The 27,047-nt window shown below is 52.5% G+C and overlaps 1 protein-coding gene across 5 annotated transcripts; it reads left to right on the top strand.

Annotated features, from left to right (window-relative positions):
* Positions 1–1,193: 1,193 nt before the first annotated feature.
* LOC148659536 (progestin and adipoQ receptor family member 4-like) lies at positions 1,194–26,920 on the top strand. 5 transcript variants are annotated; one of them, XR_015939714.1, is made up of 4 exons: positions 1,194–1,448; positions 11,122–11,340; positions 21,422–23,504; positions 23,563–26,920. XR_015939714.1 is itself a non-coding variant. In XM_088637312.1 (3 exons), exons 1-3 carry the CDS (start codon positions 1,283–1,285, stop codon positions 21,853–21,855), a joined length of 819 nt encoding a protein of 272 aa, XP_088493438.1. In that variant the 5' UTR covers positions 1,194–1,282; the 3' UTR covers positions 21,856–26,920. The 5 variants fall into 5 exon arrangements, 1 of the variants encoding a protein (XP_088493438.1); XR_015939716.1 differs by having other exon boundaries at positions 21,422–23,688; positions 23,901–26,920; XR_015939715.1 differs by having other exon boundaries at positions 21,422–24,054; positions 24,112–26,920.
* The last annotated feature ends 127 nt before the right edge of the window (positions 26,921–27,047 follow it).

Here is a 27,047-nt window from a genome sequence, read left to right as displayed (position 1 = left end):
CAGACTCACTGTTCCTCAGGCTGTGACAGGAGATCACATACTGGGCTGCCAGATCAACTGAGTTCCCTCCTCCCTCTCCCAGTAGGATTGGGACCCGTTGTGATTCTCAGGTGTGGGAACTCTGGGATTAGATTTCTGAGTTTAGGGAAGAATGTTTCTCAAACCCAGAGTATCTGTCACAGTGCAGTAGGAAGTGCACCTCTGTCTCTATTTCTCCCCACTGGCAGTGGGAGCACAGCCTGTCCTCTCTGGACAGCCAGGTCTGCCTGTGTCCAGTGTGTGTGTCCAGGCTGTGGTCACTGAGCCTGTCCTCTCTGGGCAGCCAGGTCTGCCTGTGTCCAGTGTGTGTGTCCAGACTGTGGTCACTGAGCCTGTCCTCTCTGGGCAGCCAGGTCTGCCTGTGTCCAGTGTGTGTGTCCAGACTGTGGTCACTGAGCCTGTCCTCTCTGGACAGCCAGGTCTGCCTGTGTACAGTGTGTGTCCAGGCTGTGGTCACTGAGCCTGTCCTCTCTGGACAGCCAGGTCTGCCTGTGTCGCCCAGTTTCTATGGCCAGGCTGTGGTCACTGAGCCTGTACTCTCCTGTCTCTCTCTCTGTACCTCCCCCCTCCTCTCTCTCCTGTCTCCGCCCTCCTCTCTCTTCTCTCCTCTCTCCGCCCTCCTCTCCGCCCCCCGGAAGGCGGCGGCGGCGGCTTCAGTGTAGGAGCTGCAGCCGGGCAGACACAGCGCGCAGCCCGGCAGGTCGGTTCGCAGCGCCCGGGGCAGGCCCAGAGCCCAGCAGCGGAGAGAGCGAGGCCGGGGCAGACCGGGACCGGGGCCCGGGCCGGGACCACGACCGGGGCCGAGCCGGTGTTTGTGGGACCGGAGCCCCTCGGCGCCTCGAACAATAACAACCCGGCCGGTTTCCTGGCGACGTCCCTGCGCGGCCCCGGCGGCGTGCGCGCCCCCGGCGTGTCCAGGCAACGCGGTGACCGGAGCGCCGGACCGGCACCCGGGACCGGCGGACACGCGGCTCTTCACTGGGACCGGTTTCATTCTGCTGGCCCGGCTGGTCGGCTGGGCTTCGTGTCCCTCGGAGGGACCGTTCCCCTGGGTCACCGGACCGGCGGCACTCGTGTGCGCGGAGGAGCCGGTCCGGACGGCACGGGCCGAGCGGGGCTCCGGACCCGAGAGCCGGCAGCTGGGGGCGATGGGGTTTTAACGGGCCGGGCCGGACCGGACCGGGGAGACAGCTGCCTCTGGGCCCCAGCTGAGCTCGGCGTGCGGGCGGCGCGGTTAGCGGCCATGGCGTTCCTGGACGGGCCGCGGCTCCTGGACTGGGCCAGCTCGCCCCCGCACCTGCAGTTCAACAAGTACGTGCTGACGGGCTACCGGCCCGTGTCGTCCGTGCAGGACTGCCTGCGCAGCCTCTGCTACCTGCACAACGAGCTCGGCAACATCTACACGCACGGTGGGTCCGCACGGCGCCGGCCGCTGGGGCTCTGTGTGTGTGTGTGTCAGTGACTCTGGGGCTCTGTGTGTGTGTGTGTGTGTGTGTGTGTGTGTGTGTGTGTGTGTGTGTGTGTCAGTGACTCTGGGGCTCTGTGTGTGTGTCAGTGGCTCTGGGGCTGTGTGTGTGTGTGTGTGTCAGTGACTCTGGGGCTGTGTGTGTGTGTCAGTGGCTCTGGGGCTGTGTGTGTGTGTCAGTGGCTCTGGGGCTGTGTGTGTGTGTCAGTGGCTCTGGGGCTGTGTGTGTGTGTCAGTGGCTCTGGGGCTCTGTGTGTGTGTGTCAGTGACTCTGGGGCTGTGTGTGTGTGTCAGTGGCTCTGTGTCAGTGGCTCTGGGGCTGTGTGTGTGTGTGTGTGTCAGTGGCTCTGGGGCTGTGTGTGTGTGTCAGTGGCTCTGTGTCAGTGGCTCTGGGGCTGTGTGTGTCAGTGGCTCTGGGGCTGTGTGTGTGTGTGTCAGTGACTCTGGGGCTGTGTGTGTGTGTGTCAGTGGCTCTGGGGCTGTGTGTGTGTGTCAGTGGCTCTGTGTCAGTGGCTCTGGGGCTCTGTGTGTGTGTGTCAGTGGCTCTGGGGCTCTGTGTGTGTGTCAGTGGCTCTGGGGCTCTGTGTGTGTGTGTCAGTGGCTCTGGGGCTCTGTGTGTGTCAGTGACTCTGTGTCAGTGACTCTGGGGCTCTGTGTGTGTGTGTCAGTGACTCTCTGTGTCAGTGACTCTGGGGCTCTGTGTGTGTGTGTCAGTGACTCTGGGGCTCTGTGTGTGTGTGTCAGTGACTCTGTGTCAGTGACTCTGGGGCTCTGTGTGTGTGTGTCAGTGACTCTGGGGCTGTGTGTGTGTGTCAGTGACTCTCTGTGTCAGTGGCTCTGGGGCTCTGTGTGTGTGTGTCAGTGGCTCTGGGGCTCTGTGTGTGTGTGTCAGTGACTCTGTGTCAGTGACTCTGGGGCTGTGTGTGTGTGTCAGTGACTCTGGGGCTGTGTGTGTCAGTGACTCTCTGTGTGTCAGTGACTCTGGGGCTGTGTGTGTCAGTGACTCTCTGTGTCAGTGGGTCTGGGGCTCTGTGTGTGTGTGTGTCAGTGGGTCTGGGGCTGTGTGTGTGTGTCAGTGACTCTCTGTGTCAGTGGCTCTGGGGCTCTGTGTGTGTGTGTCAGTGGCTCTGGGGCTCTGTGTGTGTGTGTCAGTGGCTCTGTGTCAGTGACTCTGGGGCTGTGTGTGTGTGTCAGTGACTCTGTGTGTCAGTGACTCTGGGGCTCTGTGTGTGTGTGTCAGTGGCTCTGTGTCAGTGACTCTGGGGCTGTGTGTGTGTGTCAGTGACTCTGTGTGTCAGTGACTCTGGGGCACTGTGTGTGTCAGTGACTCTCTGTGTTTTTCAGTGGCTCTGGGGCTGTGCGTGTGTGTGTCAGTGACTCTCTGTGTCAGTGACTCTGGGGCTGTGTGTGTCTGTGGCTCTGGGGCTGTGTGTGTGTGTCATTGGCTATGTGTCAGTGACTCTGGGGCTGTGTGTGTGCGTCAGTGACTCTGGGGCTGTGTGTGTCAGTGACTCTCTGTGTGTCAGTGACTCTGGGGCTCTGTGTGTGTGTCAGTGGCTCTGGGACTGTTTGTGTGTGTTAGTGGCTCTGGGGCTGTGTGTGTGTGTCAGTGGCTCTGTGTGTGTTAGTGGCTCTGGGGCTGTGTGTGTGTCAGTGACTCTGGGGCTCTGTGTCAGTGACTCTGGGGCTCTGTGTGTGTGTGTGTGTGTGTGTGTGTGTGTCAGTGACTCTCTGTGTGTCAGTGACTCTCACACACACACACACCTGGAGTACAGACTCACTGTATAGACACACACACACACACACACACACACCTGGAGTACAGACTCACTGTATAGACACACACACACACACCTGGAGTACAGACTCACTGTATAGACACACACACACACACACACGTATACCTGGAGTACAGACTCACTGTATACACACACACACACACACACACACACACACACACACCTGGAGTACAGACTCACTGTATACACACACACACACACACACACACACACACACACACACCTGGAGTACAGACTCACTGTATACACACACACACACACACACACACACACACACACACACACCTGGAGTACAGACTCACTGTATACACACACACACACACACACACCTGGAGTACAGACTCACTGTATACACACACACACACACACACCTGGAGTATAGACTCACTGTGTAGACACACACACACACACACACACACACACACACACACACACACCTGGAGTACAGACTCACTGTATAGACACACACACACACACACACACACACACCTGGAGTACAGACTCACTGTATAGACACACACACACACACACACCTGGAGTACAGACTCACTGCATAGACACACACACACACACACACACACACCTGGAGTACAGACTCACTGTATAGACACACACACACACACACACACACACACACTCCTGGAGTACAGACTCACTGTGTAGACACACACACACACACACACACACACACACACACACACACACACACTCCTGGAGTACAGACTCACTGTGTAGACACACACACACACACACACACACACTCTCCTGGAGTACAGACTCACTGTGTAGACACACACACACACACACACACACACACACACACACACACACACACACACACTCCTGGAGTACAGACTCACTGTGTAGACACACACACACACACACACACACACACACACACACACACACTCCTGGAGTACAGACTCACTGTGTAGACACACACACACACACACACACACACACACACACACTCCTGGAGTACAGACTCACTGTGTAGACACACACACACACACACACACACACACACACACACACACACACTCCTGGAGTACAGACTCACTGTGTAGACACACACACACACACACACACACACACACACTCCTGGAGTACAGACTCACTGTGTAGACACACACACACACACACACACACACACACACACACACTCCTGGAGTACAGACTCACTGTGTAGACACACACACACACACACACACACTCCTGGAGTACAGACTCACTGTGTAGACACACACACACACACACACACACACACACACACACACTCCTGGAGTACAGACTCACTGTGTAGACACACACACACACACACACACACTCCTGGAGTACAGACTCACTGTGTAGACACACACACACACACACACACACACACACACACACTCCTGGAGTACAGACTCACTGTGTAGACACACACACACACACACACACTCCTGGAGTACAGACTCACTGTGTAGACACACACACACACACACACACACACACACACACTCCTGGAGTACAGACTCACTGTGTAGACACACACACACACACACACACACACACACACACACACACACACACACACACTCCTGGAGTACAGACTCACTGTGTAGACACACACACACACACACACACACACACACACACACACACACACACACACTCCTGGAGTACAGACTCACTGTGTAGACACACACACACACACACACACACACACACACACTCCTGGAGTACAGACTCACTGTGTAGACACACACACACACACACACACACACACACACACACTCCTGGAGTACAGACTCACTGTGTAGACACACACACACACACACACACACACTCCTGGAGTACAGACTCACTGTGTAGACACACACACACACACACACACACACACACACACTCCTGGAGTACAGACTCACTGTGTAGACACACACACACACACACACACACACTCCTGGAGTACAGACTCACTGTGTAGACACACACACACACACACACACACACACACACTCCTGGAGTACAGACTCACTGTGTAGACACACACACACACACACACACACACACACACACACACACACTCCTGGAGTACAGACTCACTGTGTAGACACACACACACACACACACACACACACACACACTCCTGGAGTACAGACTCACTGTGTAGACACACACACACACACACACACACACACACACACACACACACACACACACACACACACACACACTCCTGGAGTACAGACTCACTGTATAGACACACACACACACACACTCCTGGAGTACAGACTCACTGTATAGACACACACTCACACACACCTGGAGTACAGACTCACTGTATAGACACACACACACACACACACACACACACACACACACACACACCTGGAGTACAGACTCACTGTATAGAGACAGACACACACCTGGAGTACAGACTCACTGTGTAGACACACTCACACACTCCTGGAGTACAGACTCACTGTATAGACACACACACACACACACACACACACACACACACACACACACACACACACACACACTCCTGGAGTACAGACTCACTGTGTAGACACACACACACACTCCTGGAGTACAGACTCACTGTGTAGACACACACACACACACACACACACACACACACACACACACTCCTGGAGTACAGACCAGTGTGTGTGTTCAGTGTGTACCTGGGTGAAATGTTTGCTGTGAAGCTCTGAGCTGGACAGTGATGTTGGTAAGAGGCTGAGAAGATTAAGGTGTTGAGTGGAAACTCTGGGGTGAAGAAAGCTGATTAGTACTCCATTAATACTCCCTGTGACGCTTAATACTCCATTAATACCCCTCTGTTCATTTCAGTCATTTCACCCTGAAGTAACACCATCAACCATGGTACAACCCATTAAAGAGTGGTGATATTGTGGTAAAATCACATTACAGTGCAGTAAAGCCCAGTGAGATCAGGGTAAAATCACAGTACTGTTCAGTAAAGGCCAGTGAGACTGTGGTAAACTTACAGTGCAGTTCAGTACAGTCCAGTGAGATCAGGGTAAAATCACAGTATTAGTGCTGTGTGTTAAACTGAGTGTGAGACAGTGTGTCTCTGCTGGGATCAGTGTGTGTGTTAAACTGAGTGTGAGACAGTGTCTCTGCTGGGATCAGTGTGTGTGTTAAACTGAGTGTGAGACAGTGTCTCTGCTGGGATCAGTGTGTGTGTTAAACTGAGTGTGAGACAGTGTCTCTGCTGGGATCAGTGTGTGTGTTAAACTGAGTGTGAGACAGTGTGTCTCTGCTGGGATCAGTGTGTGTGTTAAACTGAGTGTGAGACAGTGTCTCTGCTGGGATCAGTGTGTGTGTTAAACTGAGTGTGAGACAGTGTCTCTGCTGGGATCAGTGTGTGTGTTAAACTGAGTGTGAGACAGTGTCTCTGCTGGGATCAGTGTGTGTGTTAAACTGAGTGTGAGACAGTGTCTCTGCTGGGATCAGTGTGTGTGTTAAACTGAGTGTGAGACAGTGTCTCTGCTGGGATCAGTGTGTGTGTTAAACTGAGTGTGAGACAGTGTCTCTGCTGGGATCAGTGTGTGTGTTAAACTGAGTGTGAGACAGTGTCTCTGCTGGGATCAGTGTGTGTGTTAAACTGAGTGTGAGACAGTGTCTCTGCTGGGATCAGTGTGTGTGTTAAACTGAGTGTGAGACAGTGTGTCTCTGCTGGGATCAGTGTGTGTGTTAAACTGAGTGTGAGACAGTGTCTCTGCTGGGATCAGTGTGTGTGTTAAACTGAGTGTGAGACAGTGTCTCTGCTGGGATCAGTGTGTGTGTTAAACTGAGTGTGAGACAGTGTCTCTCTGCTGGGATCAGTGTGTGTGTTAAACTGAGTGTGAGACGGTGTCTCTGCTGGGATCAGTGTGTGTGTTAAACTGAGTGTGAGACAGTGTCTCTGCTGGGATCAGTGTGTGTGTTAAACTGAGTGTGAGACAGTGTCTCTGCTGGGATCAGTGTGTGTGTTAAACTGAGTGTGAGACAGTGTCTCTGCTGGGATCAGTGTGTGTGTTAAACTGAGTGTGAGACAGTGTCTCTGCTGGGATCAGTGTGTGTGTTAAACTGAGTGTGAGACAGTGTCTCTGCTGGGATCAGTGTGTGTGTTAAACTGAGTGTGAGACAGTGTGTCTCTGCTGGGATCAGTGTGTGTGTTAAACTGAGTGTGAGACAGTGTCTCTGCTGGGATCAGTGTGTGTGTTAAACTGAGTGTGAGACAGTGTGTCTCTGCTGGGATCAGTGTGTGTGTTAAACTGAGTGTGAGACAGTGTGTCTCTGCTGGGATCAGTGTGTGTGTTAAACTGAGTGTGAGACAGTGTGTCTCTGCTGGGATCAGTGTGTGTGTTAAACTGAGTGTGAGACGGTGTCTCTGCTGGGATCAGTGTGTGTGTTAAACTGAGTGTGAGACAGTGTCTCTGCTGGGATCAGTGTGTGTGTTAAACTGAGTGTGAGACGGTGTCTCTGCTGGGATCAGTGTGTGTGTTAAACTGAGTGTGAGACAGTGTCTCTGCTGGGATCAGTGTGTGTGTTAAACTGAGTGTGAGACAGTGTGTCTCTGCTGGGATCAGTGTGTGTGTTAAACTGAGTGTGAAACAGTGTGTCTCTGCTGGGATCAGTGTGTGTGTTAAACTGAGTGTGAGACAGTGTCTCTGCTGGGATCAGTGTGTGTGTTAAACTGAGTGTGAGACAGTGTCTCTGCTGGGATCAGTGTGTGTGTTAAACTGAGTGTGAGACAGTGTCTCTGCTGGGATCAGTGTGTGTGTTAAACTGAGTGTGAGACAGTGTCTCTGCTGGGATCAGTGTGTGTGTTAAACTGAGTGTGAGACAGTGTCTCTGCTGGGATCAGTGTGTGTGTTAAACTGAGTGTGAGACAGTGTGTCTCTGCTGGGATCAGTGTGTGTGTTAAACTGAGTGTGAGACAGTGTCTCTGCTGGGATCAGTGTGTGTGTTAAACTGAGTGTGAGACAGTGTCTCTGCTGGGATCAGTGTGTGTGTTAAACTGAGTGTGAGACAGTGTCTCTGCTGGGATCAGTGTGTGTGTTAAACTGAGTGTCTCCAGATTGTTTTATATTTCCTCTGTGACCTTGACATTCTAATGAATCTCTTTCTCCTTACAAACCTTTGATAAGTCCATTAGCTAACAGGCTTACAGGGAAAAAAAGGTTATCCCCCATTCACAGTATACACAATAACAGAGAGAGGGGGTTAATACGCTGAGTGCAGTCTTACTGGAGTTTGTGTGTCTGTATTAACCCCCCTCTCTCTCAGTGCAGTGTTAATGTACTGGAGTGTCCAATCAGTGTGTCTGTATTAACCCCTCTCTCTCTCTCAGTGCAGTGTTAATGTACTGGAGTGTCCAGTCAGTGTGTCTGTATTAACCCCTCTCTCTCTCAGTGCAGTGTTAATGTACTGGAGTGTCCAGTCAGTGTGTCTGTATTAACCCCTCTCTCTCAGTGCAGTGTTAATGTACTGGAGTGTCCAGTCAGTGTGTCTGTATGAACCCCTCTCTCTCTCAGTGCAGTGTTAATGTACTGGAGTGTCCAGTCAGTGTGTCTATATTAACCCCTCTCTCTCTCAGTGCAGTGTTAATGTACTGGAGTGTCCAGTCAGTGTGTCTGTATGAACCCCTCTCTCTCTCAGTGCAGTGTTAATGTACTGGAGTGTCCAGTCAGTGTGTCTGTATTAACCCCTCTCTCTCTCAGTGCAGTGTTAATGTACTGGAGTGTCCAGTCAGTGTGTCTGTATTAACCCCTCTCTCTCAGTGCAGTGTTAATGTACTGGAGTGTCCAGTCAGTGTGTCTGTATGAACCCCTCTCTCTCTCAGTGCAGTGTTAATGTACTGGAGTGTCCAGTCAGTGTGTCTATATTAACCCCTCTCTCTCTCAGTGCAGTGTTAATGTACTGGAGTGTCCAGTCAGTGTGTCTGTATGAACCCCTCTCTCTCTCAGTGCAGTGTTAATGTACTGGAGTGTCCAGTCAGTGTGTCTGTATTAACCCCTCTCTCTCTCTCAGTGCAGTGTTAATGTACTGGAGTGTCCAGTCAGTGTGTGTGTATTAACCCCTCTCTCTCAGTGCAGTGTTAATGTACTGGAGTGTCCAGTCAGGGTGTCTGTATTAACCCCTCTCTCTCAGTGCAGTGTTAATGTACTGGAGTGTCCAGTCAGTGTGTCTGTATTAACCCCTCTCTCTCAGTGCAGTGTTAATGTACTGGAGTGTCCAATCAGTGTGTCTGTATTAACCCCTCTCTCTCTCTCAGTGCAGTGTTAATGTACTGGAGTGTCCAGTCAGTGTGTCTGTATTAACCCCTCTCTCTCTCAGTGCAGTGTTAATGTACTGGAGTGTCCAGTCAGTGTGTGTGTATTAACCCCTCTCTCTCAGTGCAGTGTTAATGTACTGGAGTGTCCAGTCAGTGTGTCTGTATTAACCCCTCTCTCTCTCATTGCAGTGTTAATGTACTGGAATGTCCAGTCAGTGTGTTTGTATTAACCCCCCTCTCTCTCTCAGTGCAGTGTTAATGTACTGGAGTGTCCAGTCAGTGTGTCTGTATTAACCCCTCTCTCTCAGTGCAGTGTTCATGTACTGGAGTGTCCAGTCAGTGTGTGTGTATTAACCCCCCTCTCTCAGTGCAGTGTTAATGTACTGGAGTGTCCAGTCAGTGTGTCTGTATTAACCCCTCTCTCTCAGTGCAGTGTTCATGTACTGGAGTGTCCAGTCAGTGTGTGTGTATTAACCCCTCTCTCTCAGTGCAGTGTTAATGTACTGGAGTGTCCAGTCAGTGTGTGTGTATTAACCCCTCTCTCTCTCTCAGTGCAGTGTTAATGTACTGGAGTGTCCAGTCAGTGTGTCTGTATTAACCCCTCTCTCTCTCAGTGCAGTGTTAATGTACTGGAGTGTCCAGTCAGTGTGTGTGTATGAACCCCTCTCTCTCTCAGTGCAGTGTTAATGTACTGGAGTGTCCAGTCAGTGTGTCTGTATTAACCCCTCTCCCTCTCAGTGCAGTGTTAATGTACTGGAGTGTCCAGTCAGTGTGTCTGTATTAACCCCTCTCTCTCAGTGCAGTGTTAATGTACTGGAGTGTCCAGTCAGTGTGTGTGTATGAACCCCTCTCTCTGTCAGTGCAGTGTTCATGTACTGGAGTGTCCAGTCAGTGTGTCTGTATGAACCCCTCTCTCTCTCAGTGCAGTGTTAATGTACTGGAGTGTCCAGTCAGTGTGTCTGTATGAACCCCTCTCTCTCTCAGTGCAGTGTTAATGTACTGGAGTGTCCAGTCAGTGTGTCTGTATGAACCCCTCTCTCTCTCTCAGTGCAGTGTTAATGTACTGGAGTGTCCAGTCAGTGTGTGTATTAACCCCTCTCTCTCTCAGTGCAGTGTTAATGTACTGGAGTGTCCAGTCAGTGTGTCTGTATTAACCCCTCTCTCTCTCAGTGCAGTGTTCATGTACTGGAGTGTCCAGTCAGTGTGTGTGTATTAACCCCTCTCTCTCTCAGTGCAGTGTTAATGTACTGGAGTGTCCAGTCAGTGTGTCTGTATGAACCCCTCTCTCTCAGTGCAGTGTTAATGTACTGGAGTGTCCAGTCAGTGTGTGTGTATGAACCCCTCTCTCTCTCAGTGCAGTGTTAATGTACTGGAGTGTCCAGTCAGTGTGTCTGTATTAACCCCCCTCTCTCTCTCAGTGCAGTGTTAATGTACTGGAGTGTCCAGTCAGTGTGTCTGTATGAACCCCTCTCTCTCTCAGTGCAGTGTTAATGTACTGGAGTGTCCAGTCAGTGTGTCTGTATTAACCCCTGTCTGTCTCTCCACAGGAATCCCTCTGCTGTGTTTCTTGGTGCTCCTCCCTCTCAATATTCCCTGGTCCCAGATCAGTGTGACATGGCTGGGTGTGGTTCACTTCCTGGCCTGCCTGTCTCCTCAGCTGGGCTCAGTGCTGTACCACCTGTTCATGAACCATGAGGGTGGGGCTCCTGTCTACCGTACCCTTCTCACCCTGGACATGTGCGGTATCTGCATGATAAACACTCTGGGTCAGTCTGATCAACCCCTCTCGCCTACTGTCTCAGTGCAGTGTTAATGTACTGGAGTGTCCAGTCAGTATTACCTGTCTCTCTCTCTCAGTGTTGTTTCGTATCTCTCTCAGTATTACGTGTCTCTCAGTGTGTATTACCTGTCTCTCTCTCTGTGTTACCTGTCTCTCTCTCTCCAGGGACTCTCCCTATCTTCTACACCACACTGGTGTGCTACCCACAGACGCGCAGTGTGTGTGACCTGTCTCTCTCTGTGTGTGTGTGTAACTTCTTTCTCTGTGTATGTGACCTGTCTCTCTCCCTGTGTGTGTGTGACCTGTCTCTCTCTCTCTCTCTCTCTCTCTCTCTCAGTGTGTGTGTGACCTGTCTCTCTCTCTCTCTCTCTCTCTCTCTCTCTCTCTCTCTCTCAGTGTGTGTGTGACCTGTCTCTCTCTCTCAGTGTGTGTGTGACCTGTCAATTCAATTCAATTCAAGGTGCTTTATTAGCATGACAGATGGGTACAATCAGTGTTGCCAAAGCAAATGAAAGTAATAATATTTACATTAAAGAAAACAAAAAATAGAAGTAAAATAAAATCTACAGACATGTTACAGACATTTACAACAAAGACATATTATAAAATATTGACATATACTGTAGGCGGCTGGAGCATTATTGGGAGACGGACTCACTGTTCCTCAGGCTGGGACAGGAGATCACATACTGGGCTGCCAGATCAACTGAGTTCCCTCCTCCCTCTCCCAGTAGGATTGGGACCCGTTGTGACTCTGGCAGGTGTGGGAACTCTGGGATTAGATTTCTGAGTTTAGGGAAGAATGTTTCTCTAATCCCAGAGTATCTGTCACAGTGCAGTAGGAAGTGCACCTCTGTCTCTATTTCTTCCTGCTGGCAGTGGGAGCACAGCCTGTCCTCTCTGGGCAGCCAGGTCTGCCTGTGTCCAGTTTGTGTCCAGGCTGTGGTCACTGAGCCTGTCCTCTCTGGGCAGCCAAGTCTGCCTGTGTCCAGTGTGTGTCCAGGCTGTGGTCACTGAGCCTGTCCTCACTGGACAGCCAGGTCTGCCTGTGTCCAGTGTGTGTGTCCAGGCTGTGGTCACTGAGCCTGTCCTCTCTGGACAGCCAGGTCTGCCTGTGTCCAGTGTGTGTGTCCAGGCTGTGGTCACTGAGCCTGTACTTCGTCAGGGTCTATTTCTGTTTGTTGTTTCTTATTTTGGTCAGATATTCGGCTAGTGTGTATTGTCTGTTTAGGGTTCTGTAGCATTCCAGTTGATGTTGTGTTTGTGTGTGTGTGTCCCAGTGTGTGAGATATTGCTGTTTGATCTGTGCTGTGATGTGGTTGAGTCTGGGTTGTGGTGCTCTAGCAGTGCTGTCCTGAGGCTGGTTAGTGTCGGTGTGGCTCAGGTCAGTGAGCCTCAGGACCAGCTGGCTCAGGGGGCTCTGTTTTGGGCTCAGCTCTTGGGGACCCCACACTTCACTGCCGTATAGGGCAATGGGTTGGATTACACTTTGAAATATTTGGAGCCAGATTCTTGTTGGTGGGTTGATGTTGAAGAGCCTCCTTCTTATTGCGTAGAAAGCCCTGAGTGCCTTCTCCCTCAGTGCCTTCACTGCCAGGTCAAAACTCCCGGAAGAGCTGATGGTGAGACCGAGATATGTGTAGCTGGATGTGTGCTCCAATGTGTTCTTGTTCAGTGTGAATTTGTACCTGTTTCCCTGAGGTCTGGCTTTCTTCTGGAAAACCATAACTCTGGTCTTGTCCAGATTGACTGTCAGTGCCCAGGTCTGACAGTACTGCTCCAGCAGTGCCAGGTTCTGCTGCAGCCCCTGTTCTGTGGGCGACAGCAGGACCAGGTCATCTGCGTAGAGCAGGAACTTGATTTCTGTGTCGTGTAGTGTAAGACCAGGAGCTGCAGACTGCTCCAACATTCCTGCTAATTCATTGATATAGATATTGAACAGTGTTGGGCTCAGGCTGCAGCCCTGTCTCACCCCGCGGCCTTGGGTGAAGAATTTAGTCCTTTTGTTTCCAATTTTCACTGCACATTTGCTCTCTGAATACATTGATTTAATGATGTCGTACACTTTGCCCCCTATGCCACTTTGGAGTAGTTTATAAAACAATCTCTCATGCCAAATCGAGTCAAATGCTTTTTTGAAATCGACAAAGCAGGCAAAAATTTTTCCTTTGTGTTTTTGGTGGACGTGTTTGTCTATCAGTGTGTGTAGGGTGTAAATGTGATCAGATGTGCGGTGATCTGGCAAGAAGCCAATCTGACTTTTACTCAGGACATTGTGTTCGGTAAGGAAGGCCAGTATTCGTGTATTTAGGATACTGCAGAATACCTTCCCCAGGTTACTGTTCACACAGATGCCCCGGTAGTTGTTGGGATCGAGTCTATCTCCACTCTTATAGATGGGCGTGATCAGTCCTTGGTTCCAGGCCTCTGGGAAACATCCGGCTGTCATGATGAGATTGAGGAGTTTGAGCAGGGCTTGTTGCAACTTTGGGCTGCTGTGTCTCAGCATCTCATTTATGACTCCATCATGGCCACAGGCTTTGCGTGGTCTGAGGGCCTGGAGTTTGTCCAGTAGCTCCTGCTCAGTGATTGGGGAGTCTAAGGGGTTTTGGTTGTCTTTGATAGCCAATTCCAAAATTTTGAGTTTTTCATAAATGGTGTTTTGGTCTGATTGATTTGTATTTGGGAGCTTTTCATAGAGATTTTCAAAGTATGTTTGCCAGATTGTTCCATTTTGGATGGCCAATTCTTCTGGTTTTGATTTGTTTAAGTTGTTCCACTTCTCCCAGAAACAATTCTGATTTAGTGACTCCTCAATTTCTGCAAGTTGTTTGTCTATGTATGTGTTTCTTTTCTTTTTCAGCGTGTGTTTGTAAAGTTTTACCATGTCACAGTACCTGAGTCGCAGATCTGTGTTGTGTGGTTGTCTGTGTTTTTCATTTGAGACTTTTCGTAGTGCATTTCTGATGTTTTTGCACTCCGTATCAAACCACTTTTCTTTTGCTTTTGTTTTTTGGTAGTTTTTTGATGTAGTTGTTTTTAGCTTAGATTTTGATGCTAGTTTGTGGAATAGGTGATTTAGTTTTTGTGTGGCCATGTTTATGCCTAATTTGTTGGTTAGGAATGTGTCCATCAGTGTCTGAATTTCGTCATGGCCCAGTGCAGTTTGGTATCTGTCTAGGCTGTCTGTGTCCCATCTGTACGCCTGGTTGAGGTCATACAGCTGGCTGGGCTGTGTCAGTGTGTCTCTGTGCTGGTGTGCTCTCTTCATGTAGAGTGTGATCTGGCTGTGGTCAGAGAGGGGAGTTTGTGGCCTGACAGTGAAGGCACTGATACAGGAGGGGTCCAGGTCGGTGATGGCGTAGTCCACCACACTGCTGCCCAGAGCTGAGCTGTAGGTGAACCTGCCTAGAGAGTCCCCTCTAGTCCTGCCGTTGACGATGTACAGGCCCAGCCCTTGACAGAGCTGCAGCAGCTCGCGCCCGGTGCTGTTGACCGTGGTGTCTTGGCTGCACCTGTGTGAGGTGACCGGTGTGTGGTACAGAGGGGATTGTCCGAATATGTGAGTATTTCCCTGTGTGCTGGTGAAGTCTGCCAGTGTGCCTGTTCGTGCGTTGAGGTCACCACAGAGCAGCACGTTTCCCTGGCCCTGGAAGTCTCTCTCTCTCTCTCTCTCTCTCAATTCAATTCAATTCAAGGTGCTTTATTAGCATGACCGATGGGTACAATCAGTGTTGCCAAAGCAAATAAAATAATAAAATTAACATAGAACAAAACAAAAAATAGAAGTAAAATAAAATCTACAGACATGTTACAGACATTTACAACAAAGACATATTATATAATATCGACATATACTGTAGGCGGCTGGAGCATTATTGGGAGACGGACTCACTGTTCCTCAGGCTGTGACAGGAGATCACATACTGGGCTGCCAGATCAACTGAGTTCCCTCCTCCCTCTCCCAGTAGGATTGGGACCTGTTGTGGTTTTGGCAGGTGTGGGAACTCTGGGATTAGATTTCTGAATTTCGGGAAGAATGTTTCTCTAATCCCAGAGTATCTGTCACAGTGCAGTAGGAAGTGCACCTCTGTCTCTATTTCTCCCTGCTGGCAGTGGGAGCACAGCCTGTCCTCTCTGGGCAGCCAGGTCTGCCTGTGTCGCCCAGTTTCTATGGCCAGGTTGTGGTCACTGAGCCTGTACTTCGTCAGGGTCTGTTTCTGTTTGTTATTTTTTATTTTGGTCAAATATTCAGCTAGTGTGTATTGTCTGTTTAAGGTTCTGTAGCATCCCAGTTTATGTTGTGTTTGTGTGTGTGTGTCCCAGTGTGTGAGATATTGCTGTTTGATCTGTGCTGTGATGTGGTTGAGTCTGGGTTGTGGTGCTCTAGCAGTGCTGTCCTGAGGCTGGTTAGTGTTGGTGTGGCTCAGGTCGGTGAGCCTCAGGACCAGCTGGCTCAGGGGGCTCTGTTTTGGGCTCAGCTCTTGGCTGAGCAGGGCTTTGTGGTGGTAGGAATTTTGGTCACTGTTTTTTAGGTGTAGCCAATACTTTAATATTCTTTTCTGTATGTCTCTCTCTCTCTCTCTCTCTCTCTCTCTCTCTCTCTCTCTCTCTCTCTCTCTCTCTCTCTCTCTCTCTCTCTCTCTCTCTGTGTGTGACCTGTCTCTCTCTCTCTCTGTGTGACCTCTCTCTCTCTCTCAGTGTGTGACCTGTCTCTCTCTCTCTCTCTCTCTCTGTGTGTGACCTCTCTCTCTCTCTGTGTGTGTGTGACCTCTCTCTGTGTGTGTGTGACCTCTCTCTCTCTCTCAGTGTGTGTGACCTGTCTCTCTCTCTCTCTCTCTCTCTCTCTCTCTCTCTCTCTCTGTGTGTGACCTGTCTCTCTCTCTCTCTCTCTCTCTCTCTCTCTCTGTGTGTGTGACCTGTCTCTCTCTCTCTCTCAGTGTGTGTGACCTGTCTCCCTCTCTCTCTCTCTCTCTGTGTGTGACCTGTCTCCCTCTCTCTCTCTCAGTGTGTGTGACCTGTCTCTCTCTCTCTCTCTCTCTCTCTCTCTCTCTCTGTGTGTGACCTGTCTCTCTCTCTCTGTGTGTGTGACCCGTCTCTCTCTCTCTGTCTCTGTGTGTGTGACCAGTCAATTCAATTCAAGGTGCTTTATTAGCATGACCGATAGGTACAATCAGTGTTGCCAAAGCAAATAAAAATAATAAAATTAACATAGAACAAAACAAAAAATAGAAGTAAAATAAAATCTACAGACATGTTACAGACATTTACAACCAGTCTCTCTCTCTCTCTGTGTGTGTGACCCGTCTCTCTCTCTCTCTGTGTGTGTGACCTCTCTCTCTCTCTCTCAGTGTGTGTGACCCGTCTCAATTCAATTCAATTCAATTCAAGGTGCTTTATTAGCATGACCGATAGGTACAATCAGTGTTGCCAAAGCAAATAAAAATAATAAAATTAACATAGAACAAAACAAAAAATAGAAGTAAAATAAAATCTACAGACATGTTACAGGCATTTACAACAAAGACATATTATATAATATCGACATATACTGTATTCGGCTGGAGCATTATTGGGAGACAGACTCACTGTTCCTCAGGCTGTGACAGGAGATCACATACTGGGCTGCCAGATCAACTGAGTTCCCTCCTCCCTCTCCCAGTAGGATTGGGACCTGTTGTGGTTTTGGCAGGTGTGGGAACTCTGGGATTAGATTTCTGAATTTCGGGAAGAATGTTTCTCTAATCCCAGAGTATCTGTCTCAGTGCAGTAGGAAGTGCACCTCTGTCTCTATTTCTCCCTGCTGGCAGTGGGAGCACAGCCTGTCCTCTCTGGACAGCCAGGTCTGCCTGTGTCCAGTGTGTGTGTCCAGGCTGTGGTCACTGAGCCTGTCCTCTCTGGGCAGCCAGGTCTGCCTGTGTCGCCCAGTTTCTATGGCCAGGTTGTGGTCACTGAGCCTGTACTTCGTCAGGGTCTGTTTCTGTTTGTTATTTTTTATTTTGGTCAAATATTCAGCTAGTGTGTATTGTCTGTTTAAGGTTCTGTAGCATTCCAGTTTATGTTGTGTTTGTGTGTGTGTGTCCCAGTGTGTGAGACATTGCTGTTTGATCTGTGCTGTGATGTGGTTGAGTCTGGGTTGTGGTGCTCTAGCAGTGCTGTCCTGAGGCTGGTTAGTGTTGGTGTGGCTCAGGTCGGTGAGCCTCATCTCTCTCTCTCTCTGTGTGTGTGACCCGTCTCTCTCTCTCTCTGTGTGTGTGACCCGTCTCTCTCTCTCTCTGTGTGTGTGACCCGTCTCTCTCTCTCTCAGTGTGTGTGACCCGTCTCTCTGTCTCTGTGTGTGTGACCCGTCTCTCTCTCTCTGTCTCTGTGTGTGTGACCCGTCTCTCTCTCTCTCTGTGTGTGTGACCTCTCTCTCTCTCAGCGTGTGTGACCCGTCTCTCTCTCTCTCAGCGTGTGTGACCCGTCTCTCTCTCTCTCTCTGTGTGTGTGACCCGTCTCTCTCTCTCTCTGTGTGTGTGACCCGTCTCTCTCTCTCTGTGTGTGTGACCCGTCTCTCTCTCTCTCTGTGTGTGACCCGTCTCTCTCTCTCTGTGTGTGTGACCTGTCTCTCTCTCTCTCTCTCTGTCTCTGTGTGTGTGAGACCTGTCTCTCTCTCTCAGTGTGTGTGACCCGTCTCTCTCTCTCTGTCTCTGTGTGTGTGACCAGTCTCTCTCTCTCTCTCTCTCAGTGTGTGTGACCCGTCTCTCTCTCTCTCAGTGTGTGTGACCCGTCTCTCTCTCTCTCAGTGTGTGTGACCCGTCTCTCTCTCTCTCTCAGTGTGTGTGACCCGTCTCTCTCTCTCTCAGTGTGTGTGACCCGTCTCTCTCTCTCTCTGTGTGTGTGACCCGTCTCTCTCTCTCTCTCTGTGTGTGTGACCCGTCTCTCTCTCTCTCTCTGTGTGTGTGACCTGTCTCTCTCTCTCTGTGTGTGTGACCTGTCTCTCTCTCTCTCTGTGTGTGTGACCCGTCTCTCTCTCTCTGTGTGTGTGTGACCCGTCTCTCTCTCTCTGTGTGTGTGACCCGTCTCTCTCTCTCTGTGTGTGTGACCCGTCTCTCTCTCTCTGTCTCTGTGTGTGTGACCCGTCTCTCTCTCTCTCTGTGTGTGTGACCTCTCTCTCTCTCAGCGTGTGTGACCCGTCTCTCTCTCTCTCAGCGTGTGTGACCCGTCTCTCTCTCTCTCTCTGTGTGTGTGACCCGTCTCTCTCTCTCTCTGTGTGTGTGACCCGTCTCTCTCTCTCTCTGTGTGTGACCCGTCTCTCTCTCTCTGTGTGTGTGACCTGTCTCTCTCTCTCTGTGTGTGTGACCTGTCTCTCTCTCTCTCTCTCTGTCTCTGTGTGTGTGAGACCTGTCTCTCTCTCTCAGTGTGTGTGACCCGTCTCTCTCTCTCTGTCTCTGTGTGTGTGACCCGTCTCTCTCTCTCTCTCTCTGTGTGTGTGACCCGTCTCTCTCTCTCTCAGTGTGTGTGACCCGTCTCTCTCTCTCTCAGTGTGTGTGACCCGTCTCTCTCTCTCTCAGTGTGTGTGACCCGTCTCTCTCTCTCTCTCAGTGTGTGTGACCTGTCTCTCTCTCTCTCAGTGTGTGTGACCCGTCTCTCTCTCTCTCTCTGTGTGTGACCCGTCTCTCTCTCTCTCTCTGTGTGTGTGACCTGTCTCTCTCTCTCTGTGTGTGTGACCTGTCTCTCTCTCTCTCTGTGTGTGTGACCCGTCTCTCTCTCTCTGTGTGTGTGTGACCCGTCTCTCTCTCTCTGTGTGTGTGACCCGTCTCTCTCTCTCTGTGTGTGTGACCTGTCTCTCTCTCTCTCTGTCTCTGTGTGTGTGACCAGTCTCTCTCTCTCTCTCTCAGTGTGTGTGACCTGTCTCTCTCTCTCAGTGTGTGTGACCCGTCTCTCTCTCTCTGTCTCTGTGTGTGTGACCAGTCTCTCTCTCTCTCTCTCAGTGTGTGTGACCCGTCTCTCTCTCTCAGTGTGTGTGACCCGTCTCTCTCTCTCTGTGTGTGTGACCCGTCTCTCTCTCTCTCTCTGTGTGTGTGACCCGTCTCTCTCTCTCTCTCTGTGTGTGTGACCCGTCTCTCTCTCTCTGTGTGTGTGACCTGTCTCTCTCTCTCTCTGTGTGTGTGACCCGTCTCTCTCTCTCTGTGTGTGTGACCCGTCTCTCTCTCTCTGTGTGTGTGACCCGTCTCTCTCTCTCTCTGTGTGTGTGACCCGTCTCTCTCTCTCTGTGTGTGTGACCCGTCTCTCTCTCTCTGTGTGTGTGACCTGTCTCTCTCTCTCTCTCTCAGTGTGTGTGACCCGTCTCTCTCTCTCTGTCTCTGTGTGTGTGACCAGTCTCTCTCTCTCTCTCTCTCAGTGTGTGTGACCCGTCTCTCTCTCTCTCAGTGTGTGTGACCCGTCTCTCTCTCTCTCAGTGTGTGTGACCCGTCTCTCTCTCTCTCTCAGTGTGTGTGACCCGTCTCTCTCTCTCTCAGTGTGTGTGACCCGTCTCTCTCTCTCTCTGTGTGTGTGACCCGTCTCTCTCTCTCTCTCTGTGTGTGTGACCCGTCTCTCTCTCTCTCTCTGTGTGTGTGACCCGTCTCTCTCTCTCTCTCTGTGTGTGTGACCTGTCTCTCTCTCTCTGTGTGTGTGACCTGTCTCTCTCTCTCTCTGTGTGTGTGACCCGTCTCTCTCTCTCTGTGTGTGTGTGACCCGTCTCTCTCTCTCTGTGTGTGTGACCCGTCTCTCTCTCTCTGTGTGTGTGACCCGTCTCTCTCTCTCTGTGTGTGTGACCCGTCTCTCTCTCTCTGTCTCTGTGTGTGTGACCCGTCTCTCTCTCTCTCTGTGTGTGTGACCTCTCTCTCTCTCAGCGTGTGTGACCCGTCTCTCTCTCTCTCAGCGTGTGTGACCCGTCTCTCTCTCTCTCTCTGTGTGTGTGACCCGTCTCTCTCTCTCTCTGTGTGTGTGACCCGTCTCTCTCTCTCTCTGTGTGTGACCCGTCTCTCTCTCTCTCTGTGTGTGACCCGTCTCTCTCTCTCTGTGTGTGTGACCTGTCTCTCTCTCTCTGTGTGTGTGACCTGTCTCTCTCTCTCTCTCTCTGTCTCTGTGTGTGTGAGACCTGTCTCTCTCTCTCAGTGTGTGTGACCCGTCTCTCTCTCTCTGTCTCTGTGTGTGTGACCCGTCTCTCTCTCTCTCTCTCTCAGTGTGTGTGACCCGTCTCTCTCTCTCTCAGTGTGTGTGACCCGTCTCTCTCTCTCTCAGTGTGTGTGACCCGTCTCTCTCTCTCTCAGTGTGTGTGACCCGTCTCTCTCTCTCTCTCAGTGTGTGTGACCTGTCTCTCTCTCTCTCAGTGTGTGTGACCCGTCTCTCTCTCTCTCTGTGTGTGTGACCCGTCTCTCTCTCTCTCTCTGTGTGTGTGACCTGTCTCTCTCTCTCTGTGTGTGTGACCTGTCTCTCTCTCTCTCTGTGTGTGTGACCCGTCTCTCTCTCTCTGTGTGTGTGTGACCCGTCTCTCTCTCTCTGTGTGTGTGACCCGTCTCTCTCTCTCTGTGTGTGTGACCTGTCTCTCTCTCTCTCTGTCTCTGTGTGTGTGACCAGTCTCTCTCTCTCTCTCTCAGTGTGTGTGACCTGTCTCTCTCTCTCAGTGTGTGTGACCCGTCTCTCTCTCTCTGTCTCTGTGTGTGTGACCAGTCTCTCTCTCTCTCTCTCAGTGTGTGTGACCCGTCTCTCTCTCTCTCAGTGTGTGTGACCCGTCTCTCTCTCTCTGTGTGTGTGACCCGTCTCTCTCTCTCTCTCTGTGTGTGTGACCCGTCTCTCTCTCTCTCTCTGTGTGTGTGACCCGTCTCTCTCTCTCTGTGTGTGTGACCTGTCTCTCTCTCTCTCTGTGTGTGTGACCCGTCTCTCTCTCTCAGTGTGTGTGACCCGTCTCTCTCTCAGTGTGTGTGACCCGTCTCTCTCTCTCAGTGTGTGTGACCCGTCTCTCTCTCTCTGTGTGTGTGACCTGTCTCTCTCTCTCTGTCTCAGTGTGTGTGACCCGTCTCTCTCTCCCTGTCTCTCCCCAGGGGCCCTCCCGATCGTCTACACCACGCTGCTGTGCTACCCGCGGACGCGCGGCGTGGCGCTGCTGGCCTACGTGCTGCTGTCCAGCTGCTCGATCTACGGCGCGGTGACGGCGCCCAGCAGCGCGCGGCGGCTCTGGTCCTTCGCCTGGCAGGCGCTGTTCCGCCTGCTGCTGTTCCTGCTGCGCGGCGCGGGGCTGGGCGCGGGCGCCCCCGGCGCGCTGCGCCACTTCCTGGCCATGGACGCGCTGGCGCTGCTGGGCGGCCTCATCAACGTGAGCCGCGTGCCCGAGCGCCTGCGGCCCGGCCGCTTCGACTACTGGGGCAACAGCCACCAGATCATGCACGTGCTGGTGGTGGGCTCCATCCTGCAGCTGCACTGGGGCGTGCTGGACGACCTGCTGTGGATCAGCACACACCGCTGTCCCCCCGACTGACCGGGGCGCAGAGAGGGACAGGGGTGCTCTCACACACACACACAGAGAGAGAGACAGGGTACACTCACACACACACAGAGAGAGAGAGAGAGAGACGGGGTACACTCACACACACAGAGAGAGAGAGACAGGGTACACTCACACACACACACAGAGAGAGAGAGAGAGAGGGATGGGGTACACTCACACACACACAGAGAGAGAGAGAGACAGGGTACTCTCACACACACACACACAGAGAGAGAGAGAGGGATGGGGTACACTCACACACACACAGAGAGAGACAGGGTACACTCACACACACACAGAGAGAGAGAGAGAGAGAGAGAGACGGGGTACACTCACACACACAGAGAGAGAGAGAGATGGGGTACACTCATACACGGAGAGAAACACACAGAGCGTAGAGGATAGGGGTACACACACAGAGCATAGAGGATAGGGGTACACTCTCTCGCAGCGTAGAGGAGAGGAGTACACACTCACACACAGAGAGTAGAGGATAGGGGTACACACACAGCGCAGAGGATAGGGGTACAGTCTCTCACAGCGTAGAGGAGAGGAGTACACACTCACACACAGAGAGTAGAGGATAGGGGTACACACACAGCGCAGAGGATAGGGGTACACTCTCTCACAGCGTAGAGGAGAGGAGTACACACTCACACACAGAGAGTAGAGGATAGGGGTACACATACAGCGCAGAGGATAGGGGTACACTCTCTCACAGCGTAGAGGAGAGGAGTACACACTCACACACAGAGAGTAGAGGATAGGGGTACACACACAGCGCAGAGGATAGGGGTACAGTCTCTCACAGCGTAGAGGAGAGGAGTACACTCACACACAGAGCGTAGAGGAGAGGATACACTCACACCCACAGCGTAGAGGAGAGGGGTACACTCTCACACAGAGCGTAGAGGAGAGGGGTACACTCTCACACAGAGCGTAGAGGAGAGGGGTACACTCACACAGCGTAGAGGAGAGGGGTACACTCTTACACAGAGCGTAGAGGAGAGGGGTACACACTCACACACACAGGGTAGAGGATAGGGGTATCCTCTCTCACAGCGTAGAGGAGAGGGGTACACTCACACACAGAGCGTAGAGGATAGGATACACTCACACCCACAGCGTAGAGGAGAGGGGTACACTCTCACACAGAGCGTAGAGGAGAGGGGTACACTCTCACACAGAGCGTAGAGGAGAGGGGTACACTCACACAGCGTAGAGGAGAGGGGTACACTCTTACACAGAGCGTAGAGGAGAGGGGTACACACTCACACACACAGGGTAGAGGATAGGGGTATCCTCTCTCACAGCGTAGAGGAGAGGGGTACACTCACACACAGAGCGTAGAGGATAGGATACACTCACACCCACAGCGTAGAGGAGAGGGGTACACTCTCACACAGAGCGTAGAGGAGAGGGGTACACTCTCACACAGAGCGTAGAGGAGAGGGGTACACTCTCTCACAGTGTAGAGGAGAGGGGTACACTCTCTCACAGTGTAGAGGAGAGGGGTACACTCTTACACAGAGCGTAGAGGAGAGGGGTACACACTCACACACACAGGGTAGAGGATAGGGGTATCCTCTCTCACAGCGTAGAGGAGAGGGGTATCCTCTCTCACAGCGTAGAGGAGAGGGGTACACTCACACAGCATAGAGGAGAGGGGTACACTCTCACACAGAGCGTAGAGGAGAGGGGTACACTCTCACACAGCATAGAGGATAGGGGTACACTCTCACACAGAGCGTAGAGGATAGGGGTACACTCTCACACAGAGCGTAGAGGATAGGGGTATCCTCTCTCACAGCGTAGAGGAGAGGGGTACACTCTCACACAGAGCGTAGAGGAGAGGGGTACACTCACAGCGTAGAGGAGAGGGGTACACTCTCTCACAGTGTAGAGGAGAGGGGTACACTCTTACACAGAGCGTAGAGGAGAGGGGTACACACTCACACACACAGGGTAGAGGATAGGGGTATCCTCTCTCACAGCGTAGAGGAGAGGGGTATCCTCTCTCACAGCGTAGAGGAGAGGGGTACACTCACACAGCATAGAGGAGAGGGGTACACTCTCACACAGAGCGTAGAGGATAGGGGTACACTCTCACACAGCATAGAGGATAGGGGTACACTCTCACACAGAGCGTAGAGGATAGGGGTACACTCTCACACAGCGTAGAGGATAGGGGTACACTCTCACACAGAGCGTAGATAGGGGTATCCTCTCTCACAGCGTAGAGGAGAGGGGTACACTCTCACAGAGCGTAGAGGACAGGGTGTAGGCCCTGGAGCGTTCCCTCAGGATGGGGGCTCACACGGAGAAGGAGGGTTACGCGCTCGTCCTGTCTCACTGCTGCGTGTGAGTAAAGCTCTGAAGGGCCCTGGACTGGTCACTCCCTGTGTCCACCTGCATCAGCGCAGAGTGACCACTGGCCAGGACTGAGGCCACAGGGCTGAGGAAGGAGTGTTCATCCTCCCCTCCTCTTCCTCAGAGCTGTAGACTCACTGCACACAGACCCAGTCCAGCTGCTTCATCACCCTCCTCTTAATCAGAGCTGTAGACTCACTGCTTCATCATCACCCTCCTCTTCCTCAGAGCTGTGGACTCACTGCTTCATCATCACCCTCCTCTTCCTCAGAGCTGTAGACTCACTGCTTCATCCTCCTCCTCCTCTTCCTCAGAGCTGTAGACTCACTGCTTCATCATCACCCTCCTCTTCCTCAGAGCTGTAGACTCACTGCTTCATCCTCCTCCTCCTCTTCCTCAGAGGTGTAGACTCACTGCACACAGGCCCAGTCCAGCTGCTTCATCATCACCCTCCTCTTCCTCAGAGCTGTAGACTCACTGCACACAGACCCAGTCCAGCTGCTTCATCACCCTCCTCCTCTTCCTCAGGGCTGTAGACTCACTGCTTCATCATCACCCTCCTCTTCCTCAGAGCTGTAGACTCACTGCTTCATCATCACCCTCCTCTTCCTCAGAGCTGTAGACTCACTGCTTCATCCTCCTCCTCCTCTTCCTCAGAGGTGTAGACTCACTGCACACAGGCCCAGTCCAGCTGCTTCATCTTCCTCCTCCTCTTCCTCAGAGCTGTAGACTGCACACAGACCCAGTCCAGCTGCTTCATTACCCTCCTCTTCCTCAGAGCTGTAGACTCACTGCACACAGACCCAGTCCAGCTGCTTCATCATCACCCTCCTCTTCCTCAGAGCTGTAAACACTGCACACAGGCCCAGTCCAGCTGCTTCATCCTCCTCCTCCTCTTCCTCAGAGCTGTAGACTCACTGCACACAGACCCAGTCCAGCTGCTTCATCATCACCCTCCTCTTCCTCAGAGCTGTAGACTCACTGCACACAGACCCAGTCCAGCTGCTTCATCATCACCCTCCTCTTCCTCAGAGCTGTAGACTCACTGCACACAGACCCAGTCCAGCTGCTTCATCACCCTCCTCTTCCTCAGAGCTGTAGACTCTTGTCTACTTGTTCCTCCTCATCTTCCTCAGTGAGGCGGTGCAGACCGGAGTCACTGTGGTGAGTTCAGCTGGGGGCTGTGGGATGGACACCAGCCTGTCCATCAGCAGGCGTGTCCAGCCCCAGGACGGGTGCCCGTCCCCCTCCTTTTCCGTTAGACTGGCGATCATGTCAGCAGGACATGATGAAGAAGTAAACACTCCATTAATATGATCTTGGAATAATTCTTTAATAATTACATTGTATAACACTGGAGGACAGAGAAGAGCTCTTTGACAATTTCTCGGTACGGACCGCAAACCAATGGGACAGGAGACACACCGAGAGAGAGGAGAGGTCATGGAGAGTCTCTCGCGAACAACCACACGCGCACACGAGTCCAGGGTTGCTCAGCGATACCGAGAATCCTGCTGGTCATAATTTCATCTGGGTCAGAAAGATTCCTACTAAAATATTTTTTTTAACACACAGGTGCGGGATAGCCTGTTATTAACGATTCTGTCTCATCACTAGCGATGATGTCATTCTGCTCAGCGAACGGGACTGGTCCCAGCAGGGGGGGGGGCTGCCTGCAGGGGGCGCTGTCTGTGCCCTCGCCCGCCGCGATCCAGTGAGCTGAAGGGTTCACTGCCCGCCCGAGCGCTGGTCTCCTGGCCCGGGTCACGCCCGAGCGCTGGTGTCCTGGCCCGGGTCACGCCCGGGCGCTGGTCTACTGGACTGGGTCACCCCGGAGCGCTGGTCTCCTGGACTGGGTCACGCCCGAGCGCTGGTCTCCTGGCCCGGGTCACGCCGGAGCGCTGGGTCACCCCGGAGCGCTGGGTCACCCCGGAGCGCTGGTCTACTGGACTGGGTCACCCCGGAGCGCTGGTCTACTGGACTGGGTCACGCCCGAGCGCTGGTCTCCTGGCCCGGGTCACGCCGGAGCGCTGGGTCACCCCGGAGCGCTGGTCTACTGGACTGGGTCACCCCGGAGCGCTGGTCTACTGGATTGGGTCACGCCCGAGCGCTGGGTCACCCCGGAGCGCTGGGTCACCCCGGAGCGCTGGTCTACTGGACTGGGTCACGCCCGAGCGCTGGTCTCCTGGACTGGGTCACCCCGGAGCGCTGGTCTACTGGACTGGGTCACCCCGAGCGCTGGTCTACTGGACTGGGTCACCCCGGAGCGCTGGTCTACTGGACTGGGTCACGCCCGAGCGCTGGTCTACTGGACTGGGTCACCCCGGAGCGCTGGTCTACTGGCCCGGGTCACCTCGGAGCGCTGGTCTCCTGGCCCGGGTCACGCCGGAGCGCTGGGTCACCCCGGAGCGCTGGTCTACTGGACTGGGTCACGCCCGAGCGCTGGTCTACTGGACTGGGTCACCTCGGAGCGCTGGTCTACTGGACTGGGTCACGCCCGAGCGCTGGTCTCCTGGCCCGGGTCACGCCCGGGCGCTGGTGTCCTGGAGCGGGTCGGGCGCTGGTGTCCAGCAGGCCAGGACCAGGCCGCGCCCCCTGTCCGTCCGTCCAGCTCTGCTCTCTGGCTGCAGGCGGCCCGCGCTGTAAACTGGATCTTTCTGTAATAAACTGGAGCTCTATATTCCTACTGGTGCTGCTCCTGTCCTCTGTCGGGGGGGACTGAGAGTGAGGTCTGGCAGCACCCAGTGTGTTGAGCTGCTCAGTGTATGTTGAGGTGCTCAGTGTGTCTAGCAGATCCAGTGTGTTGAGGCACT

Source organism: Lepisosteus platostomus, chromosome 6 (genome assembly GCF_059453375.1).
Source record: "Lepisosteus platostomus isolate fLepPlt1 chromosome 6, fLepPlt1.hap1, whole genome shotgun sequence".
Classification (NCBI taxonomy): domain Eukaryota; kingdom Metazoa; phylum Chordata; class Actinopteri; order Semionotiformes; family Lepisosteidae; genus Lepisosteus; species Lepisosteus platostomus.
The sequence above is the reverse complement of the archived record's forward strand: the minus strand, read 5'-3'. Positions and strand labels throughout refer to the sequence as shown.